Source organism: Myxocyprinus asiaticus, chromosome 35, assembly GCF_019703515.2.
Source record: "Myxocyprinus asiaticus isolate MX2 ecotype Aquarium Trade chromosome 35, UBuf_Myxa_2, whole genome shotgun sequence".
In the NCBI taxonomy this organism is placed as follows: domain Eukaryota; kingdom Metazoa; phylum Chordata; class Actinopteri; order Cypriniformes; family Catostomidae; genus Myxocyprinus; species Myxocyprinus asiaticus.
Window position 1 is genome coordinate 4,002,626 of NC_059378.1, and position 27,190 is coordinate 4,029,815.

A 27,190-nucleotide genomic window follows, 5' to 3' on the forward strand; every position below is an offset into this window, starting at 1 on the left:
AAAAAGCTTTTACACCAGTGCATGCATTTGGAGACTTCCTATATTTTAATATAATGAGCAGATTATTTGTTTGATGTGTTCACAAATATTTATTTTATTGCCTGAGGTTCAAATGAACAATGATATACAGGATAAGCTCATGATAATATGATTAATTTAATGTAAAAACAGGATAGCTTATGTTCATAGCTTATACAGACAAATGTAAATATTGGTTAATATTATTAATATTGTTTAAAAAAAGGACAAACAGTGTATTATTTTAAAGATTTGTTCTATGTAAAACAAACAAAATTGGTTTGGTACAAAAAATATTATGAAAACAATAACAAAATGAAATAGAACAATAATGAGGGATGTGGACTCAAGCCACATGACTTGACAAATTTGATGAATTGCAACTCAACTCGACGTAATCAAAGATGACTTGCGACTTGACTTGGACTCGATCCCTCTGACTTGGAAAAACGTTATACCTTCTAAAATCAAAGATCAGAGTTGTACATTTAAAAATGTGGCGCAAAACATTTCCCCAATAAACAGTTCATTTGATTTTCAAATTTACATTTCCATGTTCCACATTCAACTAATCAGACAACCAACCAATCATCTTCCACAGGACTAAGCTTGAACATTGTGCATTCAAGGACGACACAACCAAAATTAAACCAAAGGTAATTTCATCTGGATATAAAGAATACAATATCGAAGGCAACAAAAGGATTTCAACATGTAGAACCTGTGGTTCAAAAATTACAGACGCTTCTTAAACAACGTCCAGTTTTGTGAGGCAATCTGAAAACCCCCAGACAGAGCTAAGTTAAGAGATTGTTAACTCTTACACGCCATGGTTCAATAGCATTTAACTTATCGTGTTAGCTGGGTTAGCTAGCTAGCTACTTAGCTTCACGGAGCTCAGTGCACTACAACTACAGCTTTGGCATGAATTATTTTGCATGCCTCATTGCTGAGCTAAACGATGCACTGTAGACTAACGAAGATCAAATACGGAATCATCCTGTATTTAAAGATGAAATGATGCGTCCCGTATCAAATCAATACGGGATGTGATTTGTCCCATATTTAAGCTGGTCAGATGCTGTCATGGCGAAATCGTACCAGATCATTAATTTAAAATTAAATAGGGGGTCGTCTCAAAAGTCCACACATTGTGCTAAAATGTGCTAAAACTGAGGAGGGTGTAATTAGTAATGAATAATCTGACACTAATTTGGGCAAAGAGCACTAGTGACTTGTTTAAGACTTGAAGTTTAAAGTTGACGACTTGTAACCTGACTTGGACTTGCCTGTCTTGCATTGGGACTTAAATGCAAAGACTTTAGACTCGCTTGGTCCCATCTCTGAAATAAATATCAGTTTCAAAGTAGCTTAACAAACACATGCATATGAATAATGGGGTAAATACGGTTCAGCTTTAAGTAACACAGTACACATCTACTTTTGCAATGGCAGTAACACGAAAATCTTTAAAAGATGTCTCCAACCAAAATTCTGTCTTTAACCTTCAATACAAAATAAAAAAATAATAAAAAAACACATCTAAGATCTATTATTAGTAACAATCAAACAATGCTTTTTAACAATTTACAATTTAACAGATTAATCTGAACAGTCTAAAAAAGACAATTACTTTTTTTAGTTGTATTTGAGGACAAACAATGCCTAGTTGAGAGCATATATCTTAACACCACTATAATTTTCCAAAGTATTGGCAGTTTAAAACATCATAACTGCTAATGTAAATAATGCAGATAATGATAATAAATAACATTCTTACACTTATTATAATGGTCTAAGCTTGTAGTATTAAGCTAAATAAAATAAAAAGTACAACGTTTGTTCATTGTGTTGATTACAATGATGATTATTTTTGGCATATTTGGGCTCTGAAAAGGACATTAAAGTAAATATGCATGGACGCAGTTAGAAGTTTCATTATAAGGAGATAGGAGAGACTGTTCAGGTCACTATGTGGTCTAACTTTTAATGACGGAAAAAAAGGTGTTGGGCGGATCATTGCCAGGTGGGTAACTGTTGCATCTTTGCATTTTCAAATCATCACTGTCTATGTTGTGTATAAACCACCCTCTGTGGAGAGCAGATTCGAAGCGCCGGAGACAGCTTGCAGATTGAGACATGTAGAAAACAAGGCATGATGTTTCAGTGTCATCTGGAGAAATGCTGTGCAGCTTGTTTTTGTCATATTTCTGAAATACACATGATACACTTTTGGTTTAGCTGCAGCTTAAAGGACAGAACTTACAGTACTTCTGAAGGAGTTATGAAGAAGAATGAATCATTGTGCATGACATAAAATCCTTTTAGACAAGAAAGACAACATTCTACGCTTAAAGGAATATTCCAGGTTTAATACAAGTTAAGCTCAGTCGAAATACATTTTTGTGGTAATCAACATTATGACACAAATACGGTCGAATGAAACAGGAATATTCTGTTAAAGATGCCATCAATCTCTACAGCTATGTGGAAATTATGACAGAACAACTCTTTAATCAAAGCACAGAGCTCCAAAGTATGGAGCCCCTGAGAGGACAGGGCAGGAGTTTTTTCTGAAATAGTTTTGTGTTCCTTCGCAATAAGTTTTGCATTCCCTCACAATAGTTTGCGTCTCCTCGCAATAACTTTTGCATGCCCTAGCAATAGTTTGCGTTCACTTGCAATCATTTTTGTAGTTGCTACAATATTACTATAGAAAAAATACATGTTTTCCACAAAAACGATAGTTACTATATTCTACAATGTTAGTAGCACTTTATTATAAGGTAACATTTGTTAACATTAGTAAACGCATTAGGAATCATTAACCAACAATGAACAGAATATTTTTTTTTACAGTATTTATCAATTTTGTTAATGTTAGTTAATAAAACGTATAACATTTAAAGTTAGTTCATAGTGCGTTTACTAATGTTAATTTATAACTTTTGATTTTAAAAATGTGTTAGTAGCTATATGTTGAAATGAAGATTAACCAAGATTACTAAATGCTGTAAATGTATTATTTATTGTTAGTTCATGTCAACTAATGTTGTTTACCAATAATTTCAAATGTAACCTTATTTTAAAGTGTTACCACAATATAGTTAAACTAAGGTATTTGCATAGTAAAACCATAATACCCCCCAAATTATGTTTTTTTTTTTTTATGACCATAGTGTTTTGTTTCCCTGTATTATGACTATGGTTCCACTACCAATATCATGGTTAAAATATGGTTACTGTAGTAAAACCATGGTAAATTTATTATGAGAGGACGTAAAATTATTGCGAGGGCAGACAAAACCATTTTAGAACAATATTACCGCCCTATCATCTAAGGGGCTTGGTAATGGGGCTCCGTACCAAATAAATAATACTGACACGCTATTTAACAAACGTGTTGACATGAAATTTTAGAGTACAAATATAAAATCTTAAAACACCTACCGTAAGTGTTAAAATGTTTTTTTCACCTTGCTTGGTGCAGGAAAAGAAGTTATCCGTGCCTGTGAAGTTCAGCACAACGGAAACTCTTGATTTGATGTCTTTGGTGATGTGGTAGATGGTGATTGTTGCTGTAACAAAAGCAATTCATTTTCAAATACAGTAAGACGATACAAAACAGGGGGATAATAAAAGTTTTCAAAACAGCTTTAACGTGACTTAGTACAAACCTGACATGGTGTCCTCCACACATATCTGTTTATAAAATGGAGCAACATACTTGCCCTCAAAACTCTTCAGGAACAAATTATTTTCTTTATACAGCTCTTTACACAGTTGCCCAATCCATGCAAAATCTGAGAAAATGGAAGCAGAATAAATTGCCACTTAAAAAATCTCAAACACGTTTTGCATTGGTTTTCCTTCAAATCTGTAGTCACATTATTGATGTAAATTCTATGGACACCAATTATCAATTAGAACAACTAAGAGATGCAAAGGGGATACTATTTGCATATAATTCTAAAATTAACAATTCAAAATGGATCAAAACATCAATCAATGCAAAAGAATTCATTTCTTACTTTGAGCTATCTCAGCTTTCTCAGACATGTCAACAGCTTTGTTAAACTGAAAATCACAGCTGTGGCATGAAGGACTGTCAGAGTCGGAGCCCTGATCATCAACCATGGAGACAAGAAGCAGTTCTTCATCACTGAAACAGTTATCCTCAATGTCTGTATCTTCCCACTCGGCTTTTGGATGTGGTGTTTCCTGGTGGCCAACTGTTTCCAGATCTTCCTCTCTTGCCATCGTCAGTCTGAACCTCATGACTGTCGGCTCCTTTTTATAGGCACAGATCTCCTCAGATGCACACTCTTCTGTTTGTTTCTTGCATGGATGATGGATAGTCTAAGAGAGCAGATTATTTACTTCACTAAAGTTGAAGAGACTCAGTCTACTTACCTAAGATCAGAAAGATCTATTATTTCTCAAGCAACGTCTAAAAAAATCAACCATGATGAGGTGGTCTCTAGAATTTAAACACCCCTCACAAAAGACCATGTGATTTTTCCTGACTTAAAAACATTCATGTGTGTTGTATAATGATCAGTCTCACTTCTTTGTCCTGCAACATTTAAATGGTTTACACGATAAGATCAAATGTGGAAGTTTGTGAATGTGTATCTTTGAGTGCATTAGTGTGTGAATAAATTCTAAACCTACCAATAAAGGAAATCCTTCAATCAGAATATCGTTCATGTTTATCTCTTTTTCTAAAGATAGATAGATAACAATGATTTGTAAATCATAAGTATTGCAATGTATTTTAGATAGATAGATAGATAGATAGATAGATAGATAGATATGATTGCATAGAGTACCTTTGCTGCCACGTTGAGCTTAGCACTGATGACAAGGATGTGTGAACTTTGGCTCAGAAAAGTAGGCTTTTCAAAGTTAGTTGACCAGATAATGTGGTAGGAAGAGGAAGCTACAAGAGTCAAGAAACCAAAGCATGAGGCCATGCTAGATAAAAAGGTGTTGTGGGGGAAGGGGTAAAACGTCATGGTTACTTGTGTAACCTCCATTCCATGATGGAGGGAATGAGATGTTGTGTCAATGTAGTGACACTAGGGGTCACTCTTGGGAGCCCGAGACACCTCTGGTCTTTGATAAAAGGCCAATGAAAATTGGCGAGTGGTATTTGCATGCCACTCCCCCAGATATACAGTGCATCCAGAAAGTATTCACAGCGCTTCACTTTTTCCACATTTTGTTATGTTACAGCCTTATTCCAAAATGGATTAAATTCATTATTTTCCTCAAAATTTTACAAACAATACCCCATAATGACAACGTGAAAGAAGTTTGTTTGAAATCTTTGCAAATTTATTAAAAATAAAAAACACACACAAAAAAAATCACATGTACGTATGTATTCACAGCCTTTGCTCAATACTTTGTTGAAGCACCTTTGGCACCAATTACAGCCTCAAGTCTTTTTGAGTATGATGCTACAAGCTTGGCACACCTAATTTTGGGCAGTTTCTCCCGTTCTTCTTTGCAGGACCTCTCAAGCTCCATCAGGTTGGATGGGGAGCATTGTTGCACAGCCATTTTCAAGTCTAGGCTCTGGCTGGGCCACTCAAGGACATTCACAGAGTTGTCCTGTAGCCACTCCTTTGTTATCTTGGCTATGTGCTTAGGGTCATTGTCCTGTTGGAAGATGCACCTTTGCCCCAGTCTGAGGTCCAGAGCGCTCTGAAGCAGGTTTTCATCAAGGATGTCTCTGTACATTGTTGCATTCATCTTTCTCTCGATCCTGACTAGTCACCCAGTTCCTGCCGCTGAAAAACATCCCCACAGCATGATGCTGCCACCACCATGCTTCACTGTAGGGATGGTATTGGCCAGGTGATGATAGATACCTGATTTCCTCCAGACATGACGCTTGCCATTCAGGCCAAAGAGTTCAATCTTTATTTCTCATGGTCTGAGAGTCCTTCAGGTGCCTTTTGGCAAACTCTAGGTGGGCTGTCATGTGCCTTTTACTGAGGAGTGGCTTCCGTCTGGCCACTCTACCATACAGGCCTGATTGGTGGAGTGCTGCAGAGATGGTTGTTCTTCTGGAAGGTTCTCCTCTCTCCACAGAGAAACGCTGTAGCTCTGTCAGAGTGACCATCGGGTTCTTGGTCACCTCCCTGACTAAGGCCCTTCTCCCCCGATCACTCAGTTTGGCCAGGTGGCCAGCTCTAGGAAGAGTCATGGTGGTTCCAAACCTCCTCCATTTACAGATGATGGAGGCCACTGTGCTCATTGGGACCTTCAATGCTGCAAAACATTTTCTGTACCCTTCCCCAGATCTGTGCCTCGATACAATCCTGTCTCGGAGGTCTACAGACAATTCCTTGGACTTCATGGCTTGGTTTGTGCTATGACATGCATTGTTAACTGTGGGACCTTATATAGACAGGTGTGTGCCTTTCCAAATCATGTCCAATCAACTGAATTTACCACAGGTGGACTCCAATCAAGTTGTAGAAACATCTCAAGGATGATCAGTGGAAACAGGATGCACCTGAGCTCAATTTTGAGTGTCATGGCAAAGGCTGTGAATACTTATGTACGTGATTTTTTTTCGGTTTTTATTTTTAATAAAAAAGATTTCAAACAAACTCCTTTCACGTTGTCATTACGGGGTATTGTCTGTAGAATTTTGAGGAAAATACTGAATTTAATCCATTTTGGAATAAGGCTGTAACATAACAAAATGTGGAAAAAGTGAAGCGCTGTGAATATTTTCCGGATGCACTATACAGGTATAAAAGGAGCTGGTATGCAACCACTCATTCAGGTTTTATGCTGAGGAGCCGATATAAGGTCCGGCCATTTCAGCGGGTATTTCAGCATTGTGGCAGGAGGAACACAACATCTCATTCCTTCCATCAGGGAACGGAGATTACACAAGTAACCATGACGTTCCCTATCTGTCACTCACTCGATGTTGTGTTGATGTAGTGACACTAGGGGTCCCTATATGAAACGCCACAATTGGCTGAACTGTGTTACGTGAACTGGCGGTGTGTGATGGGCAGACTACTGTGTGCCTCATAGCCAGCACACCAGGTCGACACATAACCTCCCCCAACATAGTCATGAGTGTCGAACGGCCCTTTGGGGACAAGTCGACTACCCAAAAGATAGAGACAGGCTTAACTCAGTCGTGGCCTCTTTTCTGTTTCTCTTTTTCCACTCCCTAAAAAAGAAGGGGGATTATCCAACTGGGCCACCAGGTCTAGTCGGGGGGTGTCCCTCCCAAGGGGAAGACACAGCGGAGACCACACCTCGCCCAAAGAGAGGGGGGATATTTAAGTGGAAGAATACGTCACATGGTCTTTCCGATCAAGTGGAGAGTCTTCAAGGTAGATCCTACCCAACGGGGGAGGAGTTACTACAAACATGGAAACTGGGGCAGAGGGACTCTGCCCTAGGAAGACACAGTTTGCCAACAGGGAAACGAACTAGCGGAAGATATATATCACATGGGGTTAGCCTTACAGTGAACCGCCACATGCGGAGCACCTACCCCAGAACAGGACTCTTAGTTAGCATGTGTACTGGGCTGGCAGTGAGTCTCTCCAAAAACTCGACTGCCACAGGGCTCGGAGGATGTCAACCAGGGAACAAAGTTTGTCAACACTCCTGGGAATTAATGGCGCACGTCTTCAGCTCCAAGGGAGGTGGAAGGCGCTATGTGCAAGCGATACACCCGGCCGGCTATCCCGGGCTTATCCGCTTGTGTTGCGTGCCACTACCTGGGATGAAACCAGATCCACCCGGAGGTTGTAGAACCTTGCAAAGGTGGGTGTTGCCCAGCCTGCTGCTCTGCAAATGTCTGTTAGAGAGGCACCCCTGGCCAGGGCCCAGGAAGCCACTACACCCCGGGTAGAATGGGCTCGTAGCCCTACCGGGGGCGGCATGTCCTGGGCGACATATGCCATAGTTATGACGTCAATGAGCCAGTGGGTGATCCTCTGCTTGGAGACAGCGCTTCCTTTCTGCTGTGCACCAAAGCAGACAAAGGGCTGCTCAGAGGTTCTAAAGCTCTGCGTGCGATCCAAATAGATGCGTAAAGCGGGCACCGGACCCAGCGAAGACAGGGCTGGGTCTGCCTCCTCCTGGGGCAGCACTTGCAGGTTCACCACCTGGTCCCTAAAAGGGGTGGTGGGAACCTTGGGCACATAGCCCAGTAGGGGTCTCAGGATCACGTGAGAGTAACCCGGACCGAACTCCAGGCACGTTTCGCTGACAGAGAATGCTTGCAGGTCACCTACCCTCTTGACGGAGGTGAGCGCAGTCAGGAGGGCAGTCTTCAAGGACAGTGCCTTAAGCTCGGCTGACTGCAAAGGCTCAAAGAGGACCCTGAAGAACTACAGAGAGGTCCCATGAGGGAACGAGGCGCGGTCTGGAAGGGTTCAGTCTCCTGGCACCTCTTAGGAACCTGATGATCAGGTAGTGCTTCCCTAAGGACTTACCGTCGACTGCGTCGTGGTGTGCTGCTATGGCGGCAACGTACACCTTCAAGGTGGAAGGGGACAGCCTCCCTTCCAACTTCTCCTGCAGGAAGGAAAGAACTGACTGTGCATCTCTGGGGGTCTTCGCATCGGGAAGAACACCACTTAGCGAACAGAAGCCACTTTAAGGTGCGCAGGCACCTCGAAGAGGGGGCCCTAGCCTGAGTGATCTTGTCCACCACCGCAGGTACACACCGGGTATGTGACCCAGGGAGGAAGGAAGCCGCTCTTTTGCTGAACTGTTGGGTACCGCAGTCACTTGGGCATGTGGCGAAATCAAACAAAAAGGCAACAAAAGATTTTCCACCCGGCCCTCCACCGGGGGATGGAGTGGTCTTTCTACCAGCTCCACGTGAGTGGGTTCCCTCGTCCCTGGGTCGCCCGTCTCAGGGGCGCTTTAAGGACCTCCGTGGGTTCTTGGGCGCCGGCTGTGAGACGGCTGGTGTCTACTTCCTGCGGTGGGCTCCATGCCAGGCTGAAGGGGCGGGCTGCGGCAGAGCCGGTGCAGTCACCGCAGGGGGATGCCCTTGTCGATGAGCAGACAGGGTGTGGGATCTTGAGCCATGCCGGGGCAGGATGTGCCGGATTGCCTCCGTCTGCTGCTTCACCACCGAGAACTGCTGGGCAAAGTCCTCGACGGTGTCGCCGAATAGGCCCGCCTGGGAAATGGGGGCAGCAAGGAACGGTGTCTTGTTGGCCTCGCCCATCTCAACCAGGTTGAGGCAAAGGTGGCTCTCCTGGACCACTAGTGTGGCCATCGTCTGCCCGAAAGCCCGCGCCGTGACCTTCGTCACTCGGAGAGCGAGGTCGGTCGCCGAGCACAGTTCCTGCATCAAATCTGGGGCGAAACTACTCTCGTGCAGTTCTTTCAGCGCCTTGGCTTGGTGGACCTGCAGGAGAGCCATGGCGTGCAGGGCAGAGGCGGCTTGTCCAGCAGCGCTGTAGTCTTTAGCCGTCAGGGACGACGTGAGCCTACAGCGCTTGGACGGGAGCTTAGGGTGTCCACGCCAGGTGGCGGTGCTCTGCAGGCATAGGTGCACCGTGAGCGCCTTATCCACCGGGGGAATCGCCGTATAGCCGCTGGCCGCCCCGCCACTGGGGGTAGTGAGAGCGGGGGAACTGCGGAATCGGGGCTGGGCAGTAAAAGGTGCCTCCCACGACTTCGTCAGCTCCTCATGCACTTCCGGGAAGAATGGCACTGGAGCGGGGCGTGGCTGCTTTGAGCGGCGCTGCGAGCCCAGCAACCAATCATCAAGCCGTGAGGGTTCAGGGGAGAGCAGAGGGTTCCACTCTAACCCGACGCTTGCGGCCGCCCGGGAAAGCATGTCCGTCATTTCGGCATCGGCCTGTGACTGGGCAATCGTCCCCAAAGGTGGAAGCCCAGCTGAGGCTTCTGTGTCCGACTGGACGAGCCCGCTCTCCGATGCTGGCTCGAGAGCTCATCATCTTCACGGGCTCCGGACAAGAAGCCAGACTCGCCGTGAGACGAGCCAGCGAACTCATCCGGAAGCCCGATTGGGGCAGACGAGCGTGCTGGGGAATGGGAGGTCCGCGGGGGGATACCCGGCGGAGACGATCCCATTGGGGTCCCCAAATCGCGCCCAGTGCTAGCCATGCTGGCCTCATACCCATAGGTAGAAGGACCGAGGCGGGGAGCAAGCCGTGACCGCAACGTTGCCATGGTCATGTTCTCGCAGTGAGAACATGAACCATCCACAAACGCTGCCCAGACACGGAAGACAGTGATCATGACTATCCGAAGTTGAGAGATAACGACCGCAACCAGGAATAACACACAATCGGAAAGGCATCTTTAAAAAGACGTTCCGTGTGTGCTGCTCTTTTAGAGAAATATATACTCTTTTAGAGGAGGAAAAGCTCTTTCAGAAAATATACTCTCTTGTTTTTCTGCCGAAGCACTCAGGGGCGTTCTCTGCAGTGCACCAGTGCAGAGGAGGGAGAAGCCGCTGAAATGCGCCATCAGATTCAGCAGAGGTGAATGAACAGTAATATTCAGCTCAATGAGCATGACCGTTCGGCTCCGAAGAGAAAATCTGAATGAATGGTTGCATACCAGCTACTTTTATACCCGTATGTCCGGGGGAGTGGCATGCAAATACCACTCGCCAATTTTCATTGGCCTTTTATCAAAGACCAGAGGCGTCTCGGGCTCCCAAGAGTGACCCCTAGTGTCACTACATCGTCACAACATCGAGTGAGTGACAGATAGGGAAAGCATCATTTCAGGGACAATACAACAGTGGCGGCTTCAGATTTCAGAAGTGGGTTGGCCACAGTGGATCCAGATATAGGTATTTTCAGGGTGGCACACCGTTTTTTAACAGTGTTAATATCGAAAGCTACAACTTTGGTCTACAACAATTGTCTGATACTCTTTTGGTAGAAGTTTATTGACCTGTAGTTCCATTGGACTAGTTGTGAGAGTTTTTTTCTATGAAACCCACCTCCACCCCAGCTGCAGTTGTCTAGATCTGCAACATGCTGCAGCATTTCATACATGCTCAATGCAGCATGTCTTGCATTTGGTTTAATTGTGCAGAAGCATGTCCATATGCTCAACTCAGTATGTCCAGTGCTTGAAGTGGGCAGGTACTCAATGGTACGCAGTACCTGCACTTCTATGACCCTGTTTCCACCTGGTATTACGATGCATCTCGGGTGATCCGATCACATGTGGTCAGGTGAGACACATGACTGTTTACACCTGGTCATTTAAATGCGTCTCCTGTGACCACTTGTGTTCGGATTTGGAGGGGAGGGTCTCTGTTTCATGAAAACATATATCAATCACTATGTCAGTGTGTTACTGCATGATATTAAAGCGCACCAACGTCAGAAAAGACAAAGAAAGTGCGAAAAAACTAGCACGCTGTTTCTCCCAGATGTGTTTGAAATTTAATCTAAGCACAAAAGCAACATGTCAAGCAGAATTATCTGTTATTTTAGTGTATTACCTGTATTAAAGGATTTTCAGGTGTTTGTGCTAGTCATCGGTGTTGATATCAGACACACTAAAGAAGATCCGTGAGGCTCTCATGGTTGTGTATGTATCCGGGTTTTTTTTATTTTATTATTTTACGATCGGAACATTATTTCCAATCTGTCCTTTGAAAATCACATTTCTAATGTTTGTAGAACAGCATTCTTCCATCTGAGAAATATTGTTAAGTTATGACACATGCTCTCTGTTGCTGATGCTGAAAAACGAATTCATGTGTTCATGTGTTATGCATTACTGGGAGGATGTCCTGCAAGTTCAATAAATAAACTTCAATTGGTTCAAAATGCAGCAGCCAGAGTGCTGACTAGAACCAAGAAATATGATCATATTAGCTCCGTTTTATCATCGTTATTTTGGCTACCTGCTAAATTTTGTATTAATGTTAAAATTTTGTTAACTACATACAAAGCTTTGAATGGTCTAGCTCCACAGTACTTAAGTGACTTTCTGACATGCTTCATTCCATCACGTTCATTACGATCACAAAATTCTGACCTGTTAATAGTTCCTAGAATATCAAAATCAACAAAAGGAGGAAGATCATTTGGCTCCTAAACTATGGAATAGTCTCCCTAACACTGTTTGAGATTCAGACACACTCACTCAGTTTAAGTCTAGACTAAAGACTCATCTGTTTAACCAGGCATACACCTAATTTATCCATTAACTCACAATTAGGCTGCTTTAGTTAGGTCTGACAGAACCAGAAACATTTATCATGCTCTATAACTCTGCAAAAAATTGAATGGCATCTATGTTAATATTATTCTATTTGTTTCCAAGAATTCCTCGGGATTCATATCCCGAGGTTACCAGAGCTGGCCAGATCCACATCCGTTTCTGCTTGGTGTCAGACTCCACTGCTTTGTGTCTCTGAGTAATGACGACTAAATGCAGCCAGTGCCAACCAGACATCACTTCAGTCTATTATGATGGACTTCAGAGGATGAACTGATGTTATCAGATATCCTGTTTCACTCCAGCCCAGTCCGGTCGGACCTGTGCCCTCTTTTCCCTACCCCAGCCTGGACTATTTACTTTGTGTTTTTCCTCTTCGGGGTAGTTTATGTTTATTGTTTTTTCCCCCTCGTGGGAGTTTGTATTTGTTTTTTGAATAAATAAATTACTTTAATTTACTCTGCGCTTGGCTCCTAAGCCTCATTCCCTACAATCGTGACACCAACGTCTTATGGAGTTTTGTGTTCCTTGCCACAGTCGCCTTCAGCTTGCTCCCTGGGGTTCTAAATACAACTATTATTTAATTATTTATTTTATACACAATTTACAGTCATATTTAATCAAACTACACAATGATCAAGACTTTATAGACACTACAGTTTCATTTTCTGTTAAAGCATGATTTTCTGTAAAGCTGCTTTGAAACGATGTGTGTTGTGAAAAGCGCTATACAAATAAAAATGACTTGACATGACTTTTAAAGCTGCTCGTAAACAGCAAAGTTTAAACTCTTGTTCTAGTGTTTCATTTGACTGACAGGTGAGGGACGGCACTTCATTGCTGCTGGGACGCATACAGGACAGACTAGTTCTTACACCTTAAATGCGATGTGGCCTGATGCATTTTTGACCACATTCGTATGTGGTTTTTGTGATCCAATCACAAAATATTTTAGACCCCGTTTAGACCTGTATTTAGGGCTGACCACATTTGAACGGATCACCCGAAATGCATCCTAATACCAGGTTAAAACGTGGTCTATAATTTAGTTTACAGAGTACTGGCATTTTTTCTTGCATACAACCATCACTCAGATCCTCCCGGTACAATGTAATTTCTTTATTTAATGTAAGTTGGCGATTCGATGCAGCCCGCCAATCACTTTTATCTGACCCTCTGACTGATTTTGATAAAATCAGTCTAAACATTGAACAACAATCAGCAGCGCGTGCAACAACATCAGCGGCCATCAGAATCAATCCGTAGTCCAGTCCCAGACAGGAACACATGTGTTTAAGCTTGTCTGGGCATAGTTCAGTTACACTGCTCTCCAAAACATGAACCACTAACTTTTAGCTGAACACATTTTATTCAGTCTTATTCAGTCAAATGAGTTTACCTGCTGGGTGCGAACAAAACTAAAGACTTAAAAAAAATACATCACAGCAGTTTTTAAAGAAGTGATGTCAGCTCATATGCACAAACTTTTTAAAGAAAGGATAAATCGATGATGAAAAATTTACTGTATAAACAGAAAAGTTTGCTTTTATTCTCCATTCTTCAAGAGTTTAACGAGCATGTCTCATCTGTTCAGCATCTGTAGTGCTCATAAAAAAGTGATAATGTTAAGCATTACTGAACCTGCATACATGCAAAAATCCTGATTATGTTTGGTTCTAAATACAAATGTCTGTCAGCGTTCTCAATCCTGAACATCATCAAATGTATTTGTTCTCCTTTTACCAGTGATTATCTGCACAGGTACTGTATCTGGTTCCTGCACAAATTCACCATATGTGCAGGACAAGGAAAGGCGAATTAACAAAGTCTTTTTTCAGTTTACATTAGACAATAACAGACAGTTCTACATTAGATTGCCACTGTTCCCTATCTGTCACTCACTCGATGTTGTGTCGATGTAGTGACACTAGGGTTCACTCTTGGGAGCCCGAGACACCTCTGGTCTTTGATAAAAGGCCAATGAAAATTGGCGAGTGGTATTTGCATACCACTCCCCTGGACATACGGGTATAAAAGGAGCTGGTATGCAACCACTCATTCAGATTTTCTCTTCGGAGCCAAACGGTCGATGTTTACTGAGCTGACTGTTCATTCACCTCTGCTGGATCTGATGGCGCATTTCAGCGGCTTCTCCCTCCTCTGCACTGGTGCACTGCAGAGAACGCCCCTGGGCGCTTCGGCAGAAATATTCTTCTAAAAGAGTATATTTCTCTAAAAGAGCGGCACACACGGAACGTCTTTTTAAAGATGCGTGTTTTTAAAGATGCCTTTCCATTTGTGTGTTATTCCTGGTTGTGGTCGTTATCTCTCAACTTCTGACAGTCACAATCGCTGTCTTTCATGTCTGGGCGTGACCCACACGGAGACAGCATTCGTGAATGGATCATGTACTCATTGCAAGAACATGACCATGGCAACGTTGCGGTCGCGGCTTGCTTTCGTAAGCGGCTCCCCGCCTCAGTCCTTCTACCTACGGGTATAAGGCCAGCGTGGCTAGCACTGGGGGCGATTTGGGGACCCCAATGGGACCACCTCCGCTGGGTATCCCCCCACGGACCTCCCATTCCCCAGCATGCTCATCTGCCCCGATCAGGCTTCCGGATGAGTCCGCCGGCTCGTCTCACGGCGAGTTCGACCTCTTGTTCGGAGCCCGCGAATCTGATGAGCTTTTGAGCGCAGCATTGGAGAGCGGGCTCATCCAGTCGAATGCAGAAGCCTCAGCTGGGCTCCCCCCCTCGGGTACGGTCACCCAGTCACAGGTTGACGCGGAAATGACGGACATGCTTTCCTGGGCAGCCGCTCACAGCCACGCCCCACTCCAGTTCCTTTCTTCCCGGAAGTGCACGAGGAGCTGACAAGGTCGTGGGAGGCACCTTTTACTGCCCGGTATCTTTCAGCTCCCCTGCCCTCACTACCCTTGTTGGTGGGGCGGCCAGGGGCTATTCGGAGATTCCCCCAGTGGATAAGGCACTCGCGGTGCACCTATGCCCACTGAGCGCCGCCACCTGGCGTGGGCGCCCAAAGCTTCCGTCCAAGGCCTGTAGGTTTACGTCGTCCCTGACGGCCAAAGCCTACAGTGCCGCTGGACAAGCTGCCTCCGCCCTGCACGCCATGGCTCTCCTGCAAGTCCACCAAGCCAAGGCGCTAACTGCATGAGGGTTGTTCTGCCCCAGATTTGATGCAGGAGCTGCGCTCGGTGACCGATCTCGCTCTCCGGGCGACGATGGTCACGCCGCGGTCTCTCGGGCGGGCGATGTCCACCTTGGTGGTCCAGGAGCGCCACCTTTGGCTCAACCTGGTCGAGATGGGTGAGGCTGACAAGGCACGGATCCTTGCTGCCCCCATTTCCTAGGTTGGCCTATTCGGTGACACCGTTGAGGACTTTGCCCAGCAGTTCTCGACGGTGAAGCAGCAGACAGAGGCTATCTGGCACATCCTGCCCCGGCACGGCTCAAGATCCCGCACCCCGCCTGCTCGTCACCAAGGGCATCCCCCTGCGGTGACTGCACCGGCTCCACCGCAGCCCGCCCCTTCGGCCCGGCCCCGGCGTGGAGCCACCTGTTTCACAGCCGGCCGCCAAGAACCCACGACCCGTGACCAAGGGACGACAAAACCCACTGCCTTGGAGCTGGTAAGCAGACCACTCCATCCCTCGGTGGAGGGCCAGGAGGAGAATCTTTTGTTGCCTTTTCATTTAATTTCACCACATGCCCAAGTGGCTGCGTTACCCAACAGTTCAGCAAAAGAGTGGTTTCCTCATTCCCTGGTTTACATACCTGGTGTGCACGGCCGTCATCATGACCATCGTCCACCATTACATTTTGGCAGGTTTGGCACTCCAGCAAACTCCCTGCCCCTGCGTGCCCAGTTGTGGTACAAATCCGCCCCCCGATGTGACAGTCTCCACGGGTCACGAGGACAGGCCTCTTCCTTCCCCATCCCAGGCTGTTCTGAGGGTGGTCACAAGGAGCCAGGTAAGTGCTTCGATGTCCCTGAACTCAGCACAGCCACAACATGGCGTGGCACCTCAGGCTCAGCCCCGCCGCGAAACCCCACCTGCCGGTACGTCTGACGAGATTGTCCCCTTGGTCCCCCTCACCCAGAGCTTGGACACGTGGCTTGTGCTTTCCAATCCGTCGCAATGGCTGATCCAGACCGTCCGACTCAGCTACGCGATTCAGTTCGCCAGGCTTCCGCCCAGGTTCAGCGGCATCCACTTCACCTAGGTGAAGGTCGAGAACACTGCTACCTTGCCCACGGAGATCGCTACCCTCCTACGGAAGGATGCGATAGAGCCTGTCCCTCCGGCCGAGATGAAGAAGGGGTTTTACAGCCCCTACTTCATTTTACCGAAAAAAGGCGGTGGGTTGTGGCCAATCTTGGACCTGCAAGTATTGAACCGGTCTTTACACAGACTCCCGTTCAAGATGCTGACACAAAAACGCATTCTGGCAAGCATCCAACATCAAGATTGGTTCGCGGCGGTAGACCTGAAGGACGCATACTTCCACGTCTCGATTCTACCTCGACACAGACCCTTCCTGCGGTTTGCATTTGAGGGTTGGGCGTATCAGTACAAGGTCCTCCCTTTCGGCCTGTCCTTGTTCCCTCGCATCTTCACGAAGGTCGCAGAGGCAGCCCTTGCCCCGTTAAGGTAAGTGGGCATTCGCATCCTCAACTATCTCAATGACTGGCTAATCCTAGCTCACTCTCGGGATATGTTGTGTGCACACAGGGACCTGGTGCTCTCGCACCTCAGCTGAGTAGGGCTTCGGGTCAACTGGGAAAAGAGCAAGCTCCTCCCAGTTCAGAGCATCTCTTTTCTCAGTTTGGAGTTGGACTCAGTCTCGTTGACAGCGTGCCTCACAAATGAGCGCACACAGTCGGTGCTGACTTGTTTGAAGGCGTTCAGACAGAAGACAGCGGTTCCACTGAAACACTTTCAGAGGCTCCTGGGGCATATGGCATCCTCAGCGGTGTCCACTCCGCTCGGGTTGATGCATATGAGACCGCTACAGCACTGGCTACAGACTCGAGTCCCGAGATGGGCATGGCGCCGCTGGACACATCGCGTGGCCATCACGCCGATCTGTCACCGCCTCTTCAGCCCTTGGACCGACCTCATGTTTCTATGGGCAGGCGTTCCCCTAGAGCAGGTCTCCAGGCGCATCGTGGTTACGACAGATGCCTCCAAAACGGGCTGGGGTGCTGTATGCAATGGGCACACAGCCACCGGCTTATGGACGGGCCCGCAGCTGCATTGCACATCAACTGCCTCAAGTTGCTGGCAATTCTGCTCGCCCTGCAGAAGTTTTGGCCATTGATCCAGGGCAAGCATGTGTTAGTTCGGACAGACAACATGGCAACGGTAGCATATGTCAACCGTCAAGGCGTCTGTGGTCCCATTGTATGTCACAACTCACCTGCCGTCTCCTCCTCTGGAGTCAGCAGCACCTCAAGTCGCTGCGAGCCACTCACATCCCGGGCGACCTCAACACTGCAGTGGACGTGCTGTCATGGCAGGTTACCCTCAGGGGAGAGTGGAGACTCAACCCTCAGGTGGTCCAGCTGATTTGGAGTCGATTCGGGCAGGCACAGGTAGATCTGTTTGCCTCCCAAGAATCCTCCCACTGCCTGCTCTGGTATTCTCTGATGGGGGCCCCCCTCACACAGCTGGCCCTGGGGGCTGTGCAAGTATGCGTTCACCCCAGTGAGCCTACTTGCACAGACCCTGTGCAAGGTCAGGGAGGACGAGGAGCAGGTCACCCTCGTGGCCCCGTATTGACCATGACCGCTCTGGTACGCCCTGACCGAGGCACCTCTCAGTATAGATGTTCTGGCACACAGCTGGCCCCCTGGACTTCACAAATATACATTTCCCCCAGTAAGCTTACTTGCACAGACCCTGTGAAAGGTCAGGGAGGATGAGGAGCAGGTCGTCCTGGTAGCACCCTACTGGCCCACCCAGACGTGGTTCTCGGACCTCACGCTCAACGCAACACCCCCCGGCAAATTCCCCTGAGGAAGGACCTTCTTTCTCAGGGACAGGGCACCATCTGGCACCCACAACCAGACCTCTGGAATCTCCATGTCTGACCCCTGGACGGGACGTGGAAGACTTAAGCAGTCTACCACCCGCAGTGTTAGACACGATCACTCAGGCTAGGGCCCCCTCTATGAGCCGCCTGTATGCCTTGAAGTGGCATCTGTTCGTTAAGTGGTGTTCTTCCTGATGCGAAAACCCCCAGAGATGTGCAGTCGGATTGGTGCTTTCCTTCCTGCAGGAGAGGTTGGAAGGGTGGCTGTCCCCCTCCACCTTGAAGGTGTATGTAGGCACACCATGACACAGTGGACGGTAAGTCCTTAGGGAAGCACGACCTGATTATCAGGTTCCTGAGAGGCGCCAGGAGGTTGAATCCCTCCAGACCGTGCCTCGTTCCCTCATGGGACCTCTCTGTAGTTCTTCAGGGTCTACGGAGAGCCCCCTTTGAGCCCTTGCAGTTAGCTGAGCTTAAGGCACTCTCTTTGAAGACTGCCCTCCTGACTGCGCTCACTTCCATCAAGAGGGTAGGAGACCTGCAAGCGTTCTCTGTCAGCAAAACGTGCCTGGTTTTCAGTCCGGGCTACTCTCACATGATCCTGAGACCCCGACCAGGCTATGTGCCCAAGGTTCCCACGACCCCTTTTAGGGATCAGATGGTAAACCTGCAAGCGCTGCCCAAGGAGGAGGCAGACCCAGCCCTGACGTTGCTGTGTCCGGTGCGCGCTTTACGCATCTATTTGGATCTCACGCAGATCTTTAGAGTCTCTGAGCAGCTCTTTGTCTGCTTTGGTGGAACAGCAGAAAGGAAGCGATGTCTCCAAGCAGAGGATCGCCCACTGGCTCATTGACACCATAACAATGGCATATCACGCCCAGTACGTGCCGCCTCTGGCAGGGCTACGAGCCCATTCTACCAGGGGTGTAGCGGCCTCCTGGGCGTTGACCAGTTGCGCCTCTCTAACAGACATTTGCAGAGCAGCGGGCTGGGCAACACCCAACACCTTTGCGAGGTTCTACAATCTCTGGGTGGAACTGGTTTCATCCCTTGTAGTGGCACGTACAAGCAGATAAGTCCAGGACAGTTGGCCGGGTGTATCGCTTGCATAGTGCCTTTCACCTCCCCTGAGCTGAAGATGTGTGCCGTTGACTTCCAGTAGTGTTCACAAACTGTGTTCCCTGGTTGATTTGCTCCAAGCGCTGTGGCAGACGAGTTTGCAGAGAAACTCACTGCCGGCTCAGTACACGTGCTAACTAAGCCCTGTACTGAGGTAGGTGCTTTGCATGTGGTGGTTCCCCGTAGGTAACCCCATGCGATGTATATCTTCCGCTAATTCGTTTCCCTGTTGGTAAACTGCGTCTTCCTTCGGCAGAGGCCCCTCTGCCCCAGTCTACATGCTTGTAGAAATTATTCCCCCGCAGGGTAGGACCTACCATGGGACTTCTCCACATGACATACTTCCGACAAAGCTCGGCAAGACCATGTAATGTATTTCCACTCAAAATACCCCCCCACCCCCCTCTTTGGGAGGGGTGTGGTCTCCGAAGTGTCTTCCCCTTGGGAGTTTTTTTTTTGGGGAGAGGAAAAAAAGAGGATAAGAGGGCACGACTGAGCTAGCCTGTCTCTATCTTTTGGGCAGTCGACTTGTCCCCAAAGGGCCGTTCGACTCATAACAGTGTTGGGGGAGGTTACGTGTCGGCCTGGTGCGCTGGCTACAAGGCACACAGTGGTCTGCCTGTCACACACCGCCAGTTCACGTAACACAGTTCAGCCAGTTGCGGCATTTCGTATAGGGACCCCTAGTGTCACTACATCGACACAACATCGAGTGAGTGACAGATAGGGAATGTCCTGGTTACTTGCGTAACCTCTGTTCCCTGATGGAATGCTGAACTACCTGCTGAAATGGCCAGGACCATGTCTCGGCTCCTCAGCACAAAACCTGAATGAGTGGTTGCATACCAGCTCCTTTTATATCCATATGTCCAGGGGAGTGGTATGCAGATACCACTCACCAATTTTCATTGGCCTTTTATCAAAGACCAGAGGTGTCTCGGGCTCCCAAGAGTGACCCCTAGTGTCACTACATTGACACAACGTCTCGTTCCCTCCATCAGGGAACGGAGGTTATGCAAGTAACCAGGACGTTTTCTTATGTGGGTTGATATTGTCAGAGATACAGACTTTAGCAGATGTAAATGTTCTTCCTTAGTTTCCATTAACAATAACCCTACATTGTATATTTTTGTTTTCAAAGTAAAATTAATCAAAACCCATTTCTTAATTTAGGGTGTGAGTCATGTTTGTTCGTCAGCCAAATCTTAAGAAGGAATTTATGGCCAGACCTCAAAAATGTTAATTAAACATCCCTGACTATTAACAGTGTTTTGTTTTACATGTCAACATGTTAATTACAATGAAAGTGTTAGGTAAGATAAAAGTATGGCCCCCATTGAGTTTTTATCTGGATAATCTGACCCCTGCAAGAAAGTAGTTGAAGAGCCCTGCTGTATAGTAACCCCTAAACACAGTTATTTAATTTTAAACAAACATTTGTTGTGAAAAAAAGCAGTCATAGAGTATAATTTACTGAAGCAAGAAAAAGTATGTGAACCCTTTGGAATTAGCTGGTTTTCTACATTAACTGGTCATATATGATCTCATCTTCATTCACTCATGAAAAGAGACGTTAATCAGTTCCAAAGATTCCTTCAAATCTTTAGCTGTCACTCTAAGGTTCTTTTTTACCTCATTGAGCATTCTGCAGTGTGCACTTTGAGTAATCTTGGCTGGATGGCCACTTCTAGGGAGAGTAGCCACAGTACTAAATCGTCTCCATTTATAAAAATTTGTCTAACTGTGGATAGATGACTATCTAAGCTATTCAAGAAAATGTTGTAACCCTTTCCAGCTTTATGCAAAGTAACAATTCTTTATCGCAGGTCTTCTGAAATCTTTTTCTTTTCTTTTTTTGCGAGGCATGGTCCATGTCAGCAGATGCTTCTTGTGAAAAGCAAACTCAAAATGTTTGAGTGCTTTTTATAAGTCAAAGTAGATCTAACCCACACCTCCAATCTCATTTCATTAATTGGATGCCAGGTTTTCCAACTCTTGACTCTATTTAGCTTTGGTTGATGTCTTTAGCCTAGTGGTTTACTTTTTCCACATCAAGGAGAAAGTTCAATGGGATGTATTCAGTAAAGACATAAGATTATAATCACTTGTGTTGTTAGCTTAAGCACATTATGCATTGTCTATACTTGTGACCTATTAATGCAAAGCTAATTTCAAAGGGTTCACATACTTTTTCTTGCCTCTGTATTTATATACATATAAAAAAATGTAGTTTAATACTAACAAGGAAAGTACACACACTTCTTTTCTTCCACTTCAAGCACCAAGTATGCCGGTGTATGGCAGCAAGTCACAGCAGCAGCGTAGCAGATCCAGTCCACCAAGTGCAATATCATGTAAATATGGGTATGACATATTGATATGCTAAATCTTCAGAGAGTTGTCATGACTGAACTTTATTCAAAATGAATTAACCATCTATTGATGTAACAGATACCCAGACTCGAAGATGATGTTTGAACCTGAAGGCAGGTATTTATTAAACACACAGTATTAAACAGGTGAGTATCAATCAGAAGATGTTGAACAGTAAATGATGAGCAGTACACCGATAACAGTCTGTATTCATATAGGAAGTGAGAATCCTTGATGAGCCACACTCACAAACATCAGACAGAGACACGAGGAGAGGAGAAACAGATCGTTGGAAACGCTGGAGAGGAACCTTGGAGAAATTGTTGGATGTCGCTGGAGAACAGGTAAGTGAGTCTGTATCCCATGGGAGACCAGACATCATCTGAGGAGTGAGTGTGGATTATGTAGGGAGCTGATTAGCATGGTGATGAGACAGGTGCAGGTGATTAGTATTCAGGAGAGAGGGAAGGCTGTGTGTGTGTGGCGAGAGAGCCTGGTGAATCTGTGACATTCCGTCACACCCAGGAGGGAGAAGAATGCCTTCCAGACTCTTGAAATGAACTGGGGACCTCTGTCAGAGACGATGTTTTTGGAGATTCCATAATTACGGAAGACATGGTTAAATAGCATATCAGCCGTTTCCATGGCGGTGGGAAGACCCCTGAGGGGAACCAGCTTGCAGGCCTTGGAGAATCGGTCCACTGTTACTAGCACGCAGGTGAATCCTTCAGGAGGGCAGTAAGTCCGTTATGAAGTCCACTCCAAAGGTGTGACCAAGGGCGACGCAGAACAGGCAGCGAAAGGAGTTTGTCAACTGGTAGTTGTCGTGGGGTCCTTGACATGGTGCAATCTGGACATCCCTGGATGAACCTTCTGACATCTGTCCATACGTGGCCACCAGAACTGGTCCTGGATGAGCGAGAGGGTCCTATTGGTCCCAGGGTGGCCAGTGCTCAAAGAGGAGTGTACAGACTCGGTGAGTGTCAGATGTTGGGAAGTGGGAACATAGGTCCTGTTGGTGGGGCAGACTGGCAGAGCAGGTTCAGTGGCGGTGGCTTCCACAATGCTATCGTCCAGGGACCACTGGATGGGACTCACTATGACATGTGGAGGGAGTATGATTTTGGGTTCCTCTGGGTTTTCCTCTGCAGAGAAGAGATGGGAAAGAGCATCTGCTTAGTTCCTGGCCCCTGGACGATAGGAGATGGTGAAGTCAAAGCGTGTGAAGAAGAGGGCCCATCGTGCCTGGCGAGGATTGAGTCGACGAGCTTCCCGAAGATACTCAAGGTTTATGTGGTCAGTTAGCACAAGAAAAGTATGATGGGCCCCCTCCAGCCAATGCCGCCACTCTTAATAGCCATAAGCTCCCGGTTTTCGATGTCTTAATTCTGCTCCGCTGGGGTTTGTTTTTTGGAGAAGTAGATAGAGTTTTGATGGTTTCCCCTGCTGCTGAGATAGGATGGCTCCTACACCATTAGCGGAAGCATCTACCCCCACCATGAAAGGTTTTTTGGGTCTGGATGGATTAGGAGTGGAGCTGTGGTGAAGGCATTCTTGAGATGTTGAAAGGCGTAGGAAGCCTTGGGGGTCCAGGATAGAGACTTGGGCTTTGACTTGAAGAGGTAAGTTAAATGGAGCATTGATGGAGCTGTAGTTCCTAATGAACTGACGGTAGAAGTTGGCGAATCCTAAAAAATGCTGGAGTTCCTTGATGGAAGGAGTGGGCCAGGATCGCACAGCTTCTACCTTCACCTCATCCATCTGAATACCTTCAGGGCTGATGTTGTAGCCAAGGAACTGGAGTGACATCTGATGGAATGAAAATTTCTGCCTTGAGGTAGAGAAGGAATTTCCTCAGCCTTTCCAACACAAGCAGGACATGTTGACGGTGGTCGGTCTCTTTCCGGGAGTACACCAGAATGTCATCAATGTAGATCAGGACGAACCGATTGAGGTACTACCGGAACACCTCATTCATGAACCCCTGGCACACGGAAGGGGCGTTGACCAGGCCATACGGCATCACCCGGTATTCGTAGTGGCCTGTAGGGGTCACAAAGGCGTTTTTTCATTTGTCTCCCTTCCGGATCCCAATGAGGTTGTACACGCTGCGAAGGTCCAGCTTGGTGAAGATAGTGGCTCCTCTCAACAGTTCCAAGGCTGCCGGGATGAGGTGAAGCGGATAGCGGAACTTGCTATCTTCCATCCTTCTTTGCCATGAAGAAAAAGCTTGAAGCAACAGGGGATGTGGATGGCTGGATGTAGCCCTGGTTGAGGGCCTCCTCAATATACTCCTCGATGGCCTTTTGCTCTGGGATGGAGAGGGGATATATCTTACCATGGGGCACTGGCTCCCTGGGTAGGAGGTCTATTGCACAGTCCCATGGTCTAGGAGGAGGTAGTTGAGAGGCTCATTGGGGACAGAAGACGTCCTGAAAGTGTAGCAGTGTAGGTGCTACTGGTTGTTTAAATCAGTTTTACTATCAGAAATTATTCCATAATTAATAACAATTAATCAAACAACAATTAAATAATGAAATAGTAATAAAACAGAATTTAACTCATTAAACTATTCTCGGGTCACCACTCTTTGAAAAGAGAAAAATGATAGCAAGTTACTGATTGAGTCTCATAAAACAAAATCTACCCTGTAGGTTGAGTATCTTAATTGTTAATCAAAATAATCAAAAAGGGGAAAAACTAGTTAAATTATTGGTAAACAAATCTAATAGTAATCTAGTTAGTTAGTTTCTAACACCAGTAAAATAATAGTACTCTGAGGTAACTTGGGAGTTCTTCACGTGGCAGAGGTTGGCTTCAACACAATATTCAAACAAAAACAAACAGGAATACTTATAATATAACAAGAGGTATTATAATCAAGCAGTAGTGAACACAGCAATACTATCCGAATATAATCCAAAAATAAAATCAAGGATATCCTAAGCTAACAGTGGAGCTATATGCTAGTGTGTGTGTGTGTGTGTGTTTGTGTCCAGGTGTGGTAACAAAGGAATCAAAATGGAGGATCAGGTTCAAAATGGAGGGTTAAATCCAAAATGGAGCCGATACCACGTGCGGGTGGAAATGAGCGGACACACAAAAGGAACTGACGGAACAGGAGGGAGAATTTGGTTCACCAGCCTGAGTCGAACACAAACCGCGGCACCGCTCACTCAATGAATCAGTGAGAGAGAGAAAGAATGAGAGCGAGAGAGAGAGGAAAAGTGCATGCAGTTTAGATAAGGGTAACCGCTCGTAACAGCGGGACTGAATTACTAGTACAAATCACTTAACAAAACAAACGTAACCCCAAAAGAAACTAAAACAAATCTCCCCACTCGAAGCAGCGAGCAGAGTTTAACATACAGATATACTCAAAACATCTGCATTTAGAATCAAAAATACGATTTAGTTTCACAAGAAAAAAAAAAAGAAAAAGAAAAGTTTCTAAATTAATCTGCCCAGATATCAAGCCTTACTTGGGAAATCCTGTGTGATTTCAGTAGGGTTGTCCATTGGAATTCCTGTTGCATTGAGCGGTCTGGAGAAATGGTCTGGATGGTTCCTTGTCTTACACTCGTCAGCGAAAAGACGAGTCTCTGCTTTGTTCTTCGGATCCAGCGATGGAGAAGAATGCAGAAAGTAGTCAACGTTGAATGAAAGAGGGAGAAGGGAAACTGGTCACCTTTCCGTTTTTCAAAATAAATTCACTGTTGCTTTACAGTGAAACTGAACCAGTTGATACAAGTATACTATAAGACTTCAACAAGCTAAGTTAAATTACTCTACCGTGGCCAAATGGTGAGGTTAGAAAAACGTGGTCTCTGTTCTCAGTCCAAACGGAGTGAAAACTCCTTCAGTACGTGCACAGTACAGATGTCCCTTAACAGCCAGGCAGAGCTTAGCACAGAGAGGCCGAAACTTCATCTGTCCGCTGGTTTTGTTGACAAGATGACGTCATCGGTCGTAGGCCGCTCGACCAATGGTGTTTGAGACTGGGTCCATGGGAGGGACTTCGCATCCAGTTGTGAATTTGTGAAGGATCCTGGGAAACTGAGTTCAATGTCTCTCCTTTTGATCATAGAACAAAGGGCCATGCAGTCTCTGCTGCCATTTTAAGTGGGCCAAGGCCCTACAGCAGGGTGGGATCTCTACAGAAGTTTGACTAGTTGGGCTTTCGATGAGGTGGTATTGAGATGGAGAAGAGGAGAATTTTTGATTGAAGCAGTGGGTCTTGGAGTAGGACGATTGAGGAAGCAGGAAAGAAAACATTGGGGCCCCCACCTCAGGATATTTCCAGTGGACCAGGAGATAACGGGAGAATGCTGAATGAGCCAGGGACATCCTAATATGATTTCGGCTGTAGAGCTCTCCAGAAACTCCAGAAAGTAGAATGATTTCTTCATAATGCAAACATCTGATTTGAAGTGTGACAGGACCAACACAGTGACGGATGACTGCTCTGCCCAGAGGTTTGCCGATTATGGAGTGAAGTGTTTAATGAAGCTCTCAAACGACTGAGAGTCTGGACTATTTTGTTCCCAGAGAGATTGAGCCCACTGCAACACTCTTCCTGCAAGCAGAGAGATAATGAATGAAATTTTAGCCCGCTCGGTGGGGAAGCGATGCAGCTGCATCTCTAGTGCGAGCGAACATTGGAGAGGAAAGCCGCTGCAGTCCTCCGCCGATCCTGAATATGGCGCTGGATTGACCACAGGACTGGTAGTATAGACCGGTGCAGAAGAAGTGGAGGGAGTGCTGGTTGTGATCAGTGGTGCCGCGGGGTTAACCGGAAAGTGCACAGCAGAGAGCATCAACCAGCTCCTGAAATGGATCCGATGGTGTTATACCTGCTGGGTTCATTTTGTTGGCAGGCCTGGTCTTTAATGGATACCCAGAACCGAAGATGAAGTTTGAACCCTAAGGCAGGTATTTATTAAAACACAGTTTAAAAAACAGTATTAAAGTAAACAGGTGAGTATCAGTCAGAAGATGTTGAACAGTAAATAATGAGCAGTACACTGATAACAGTCTGTATTCATATAGGAAGTGAGAATCCTTGATGAGCCACACTCACAAACATCAGATGGGGACATGAGGAGAGGAGAAACGGGGAAACAGATCGTTGGAAATGTTGGAGAGGAACCTTGGAGAAATTGTTGGATATCGCTGGAGTGGAACTTTGAAGACTTCGCTGGAGAACAGGTAAGTAGCAGGAAAGTGAGTCTGTATTCCATGGGAGACCAGACATTGACTGAGCAGTGAGTGTGGCTTATGTAGGGAGTTGATTAGCTTGGTGATGAGAGACAGATGCAGGTGATTAATATTCAGGAGAGAGGGAAGGCTGTGTGTGTGTGGCGAGAGAGCCTAGTGAATCCATGACAATTGAAGTG

The 27,190-nt window shown here is 46.1% G+C and overlaps 1 protein-coding gene across 2 annotated transcripts; it reads right to left on the reverse strand.

Moving 5' to 3' along the window:
- Nucleotides 1-132: 132 nt before the first annotated feature.
- Nucleotides 133-4,960, reverse strand: LOC127426226 (uncharacterized). Of its 2 annotated transcripts, none has more exons than XM_051672896.1 (6): nucleotides 4,851-4,960; nucleotides 4,693-4,742; nucleotides 4,050-4,377; nucleotides 3,696-3,821; nucleotides 3,469-3,596; nucleotides 133-2,228 (listed from the first exon to the last, which is right to left on the reverse strand). In XM_051672896.1, exons 2-6 carry the CDS (start codon nucleotides 4,726-4,728, stop codon nucleotides 1,998-2,000), a joined length of 849 nt encoding a protein of 282 aa, XP_051528856.1. In that variant the 5' UTR covers nucleotides 4,729-4,742; nucleotides 4,851-4,960; the 3' UTR covers nucleotides 133-1,997. The 2 variants fall into 2 exon arrangements, with proteins under 2 accessions (XP_051528856.1, XP_051528857.1); XM_051672897.1 differs by having other exon boundaries at nucleotides 2,085-2,228; nucleotides 3,495-3,596.
- Between the last annotated feature and the right edge of the window lie 22,230 nt (nucleotides 4,961-27,190).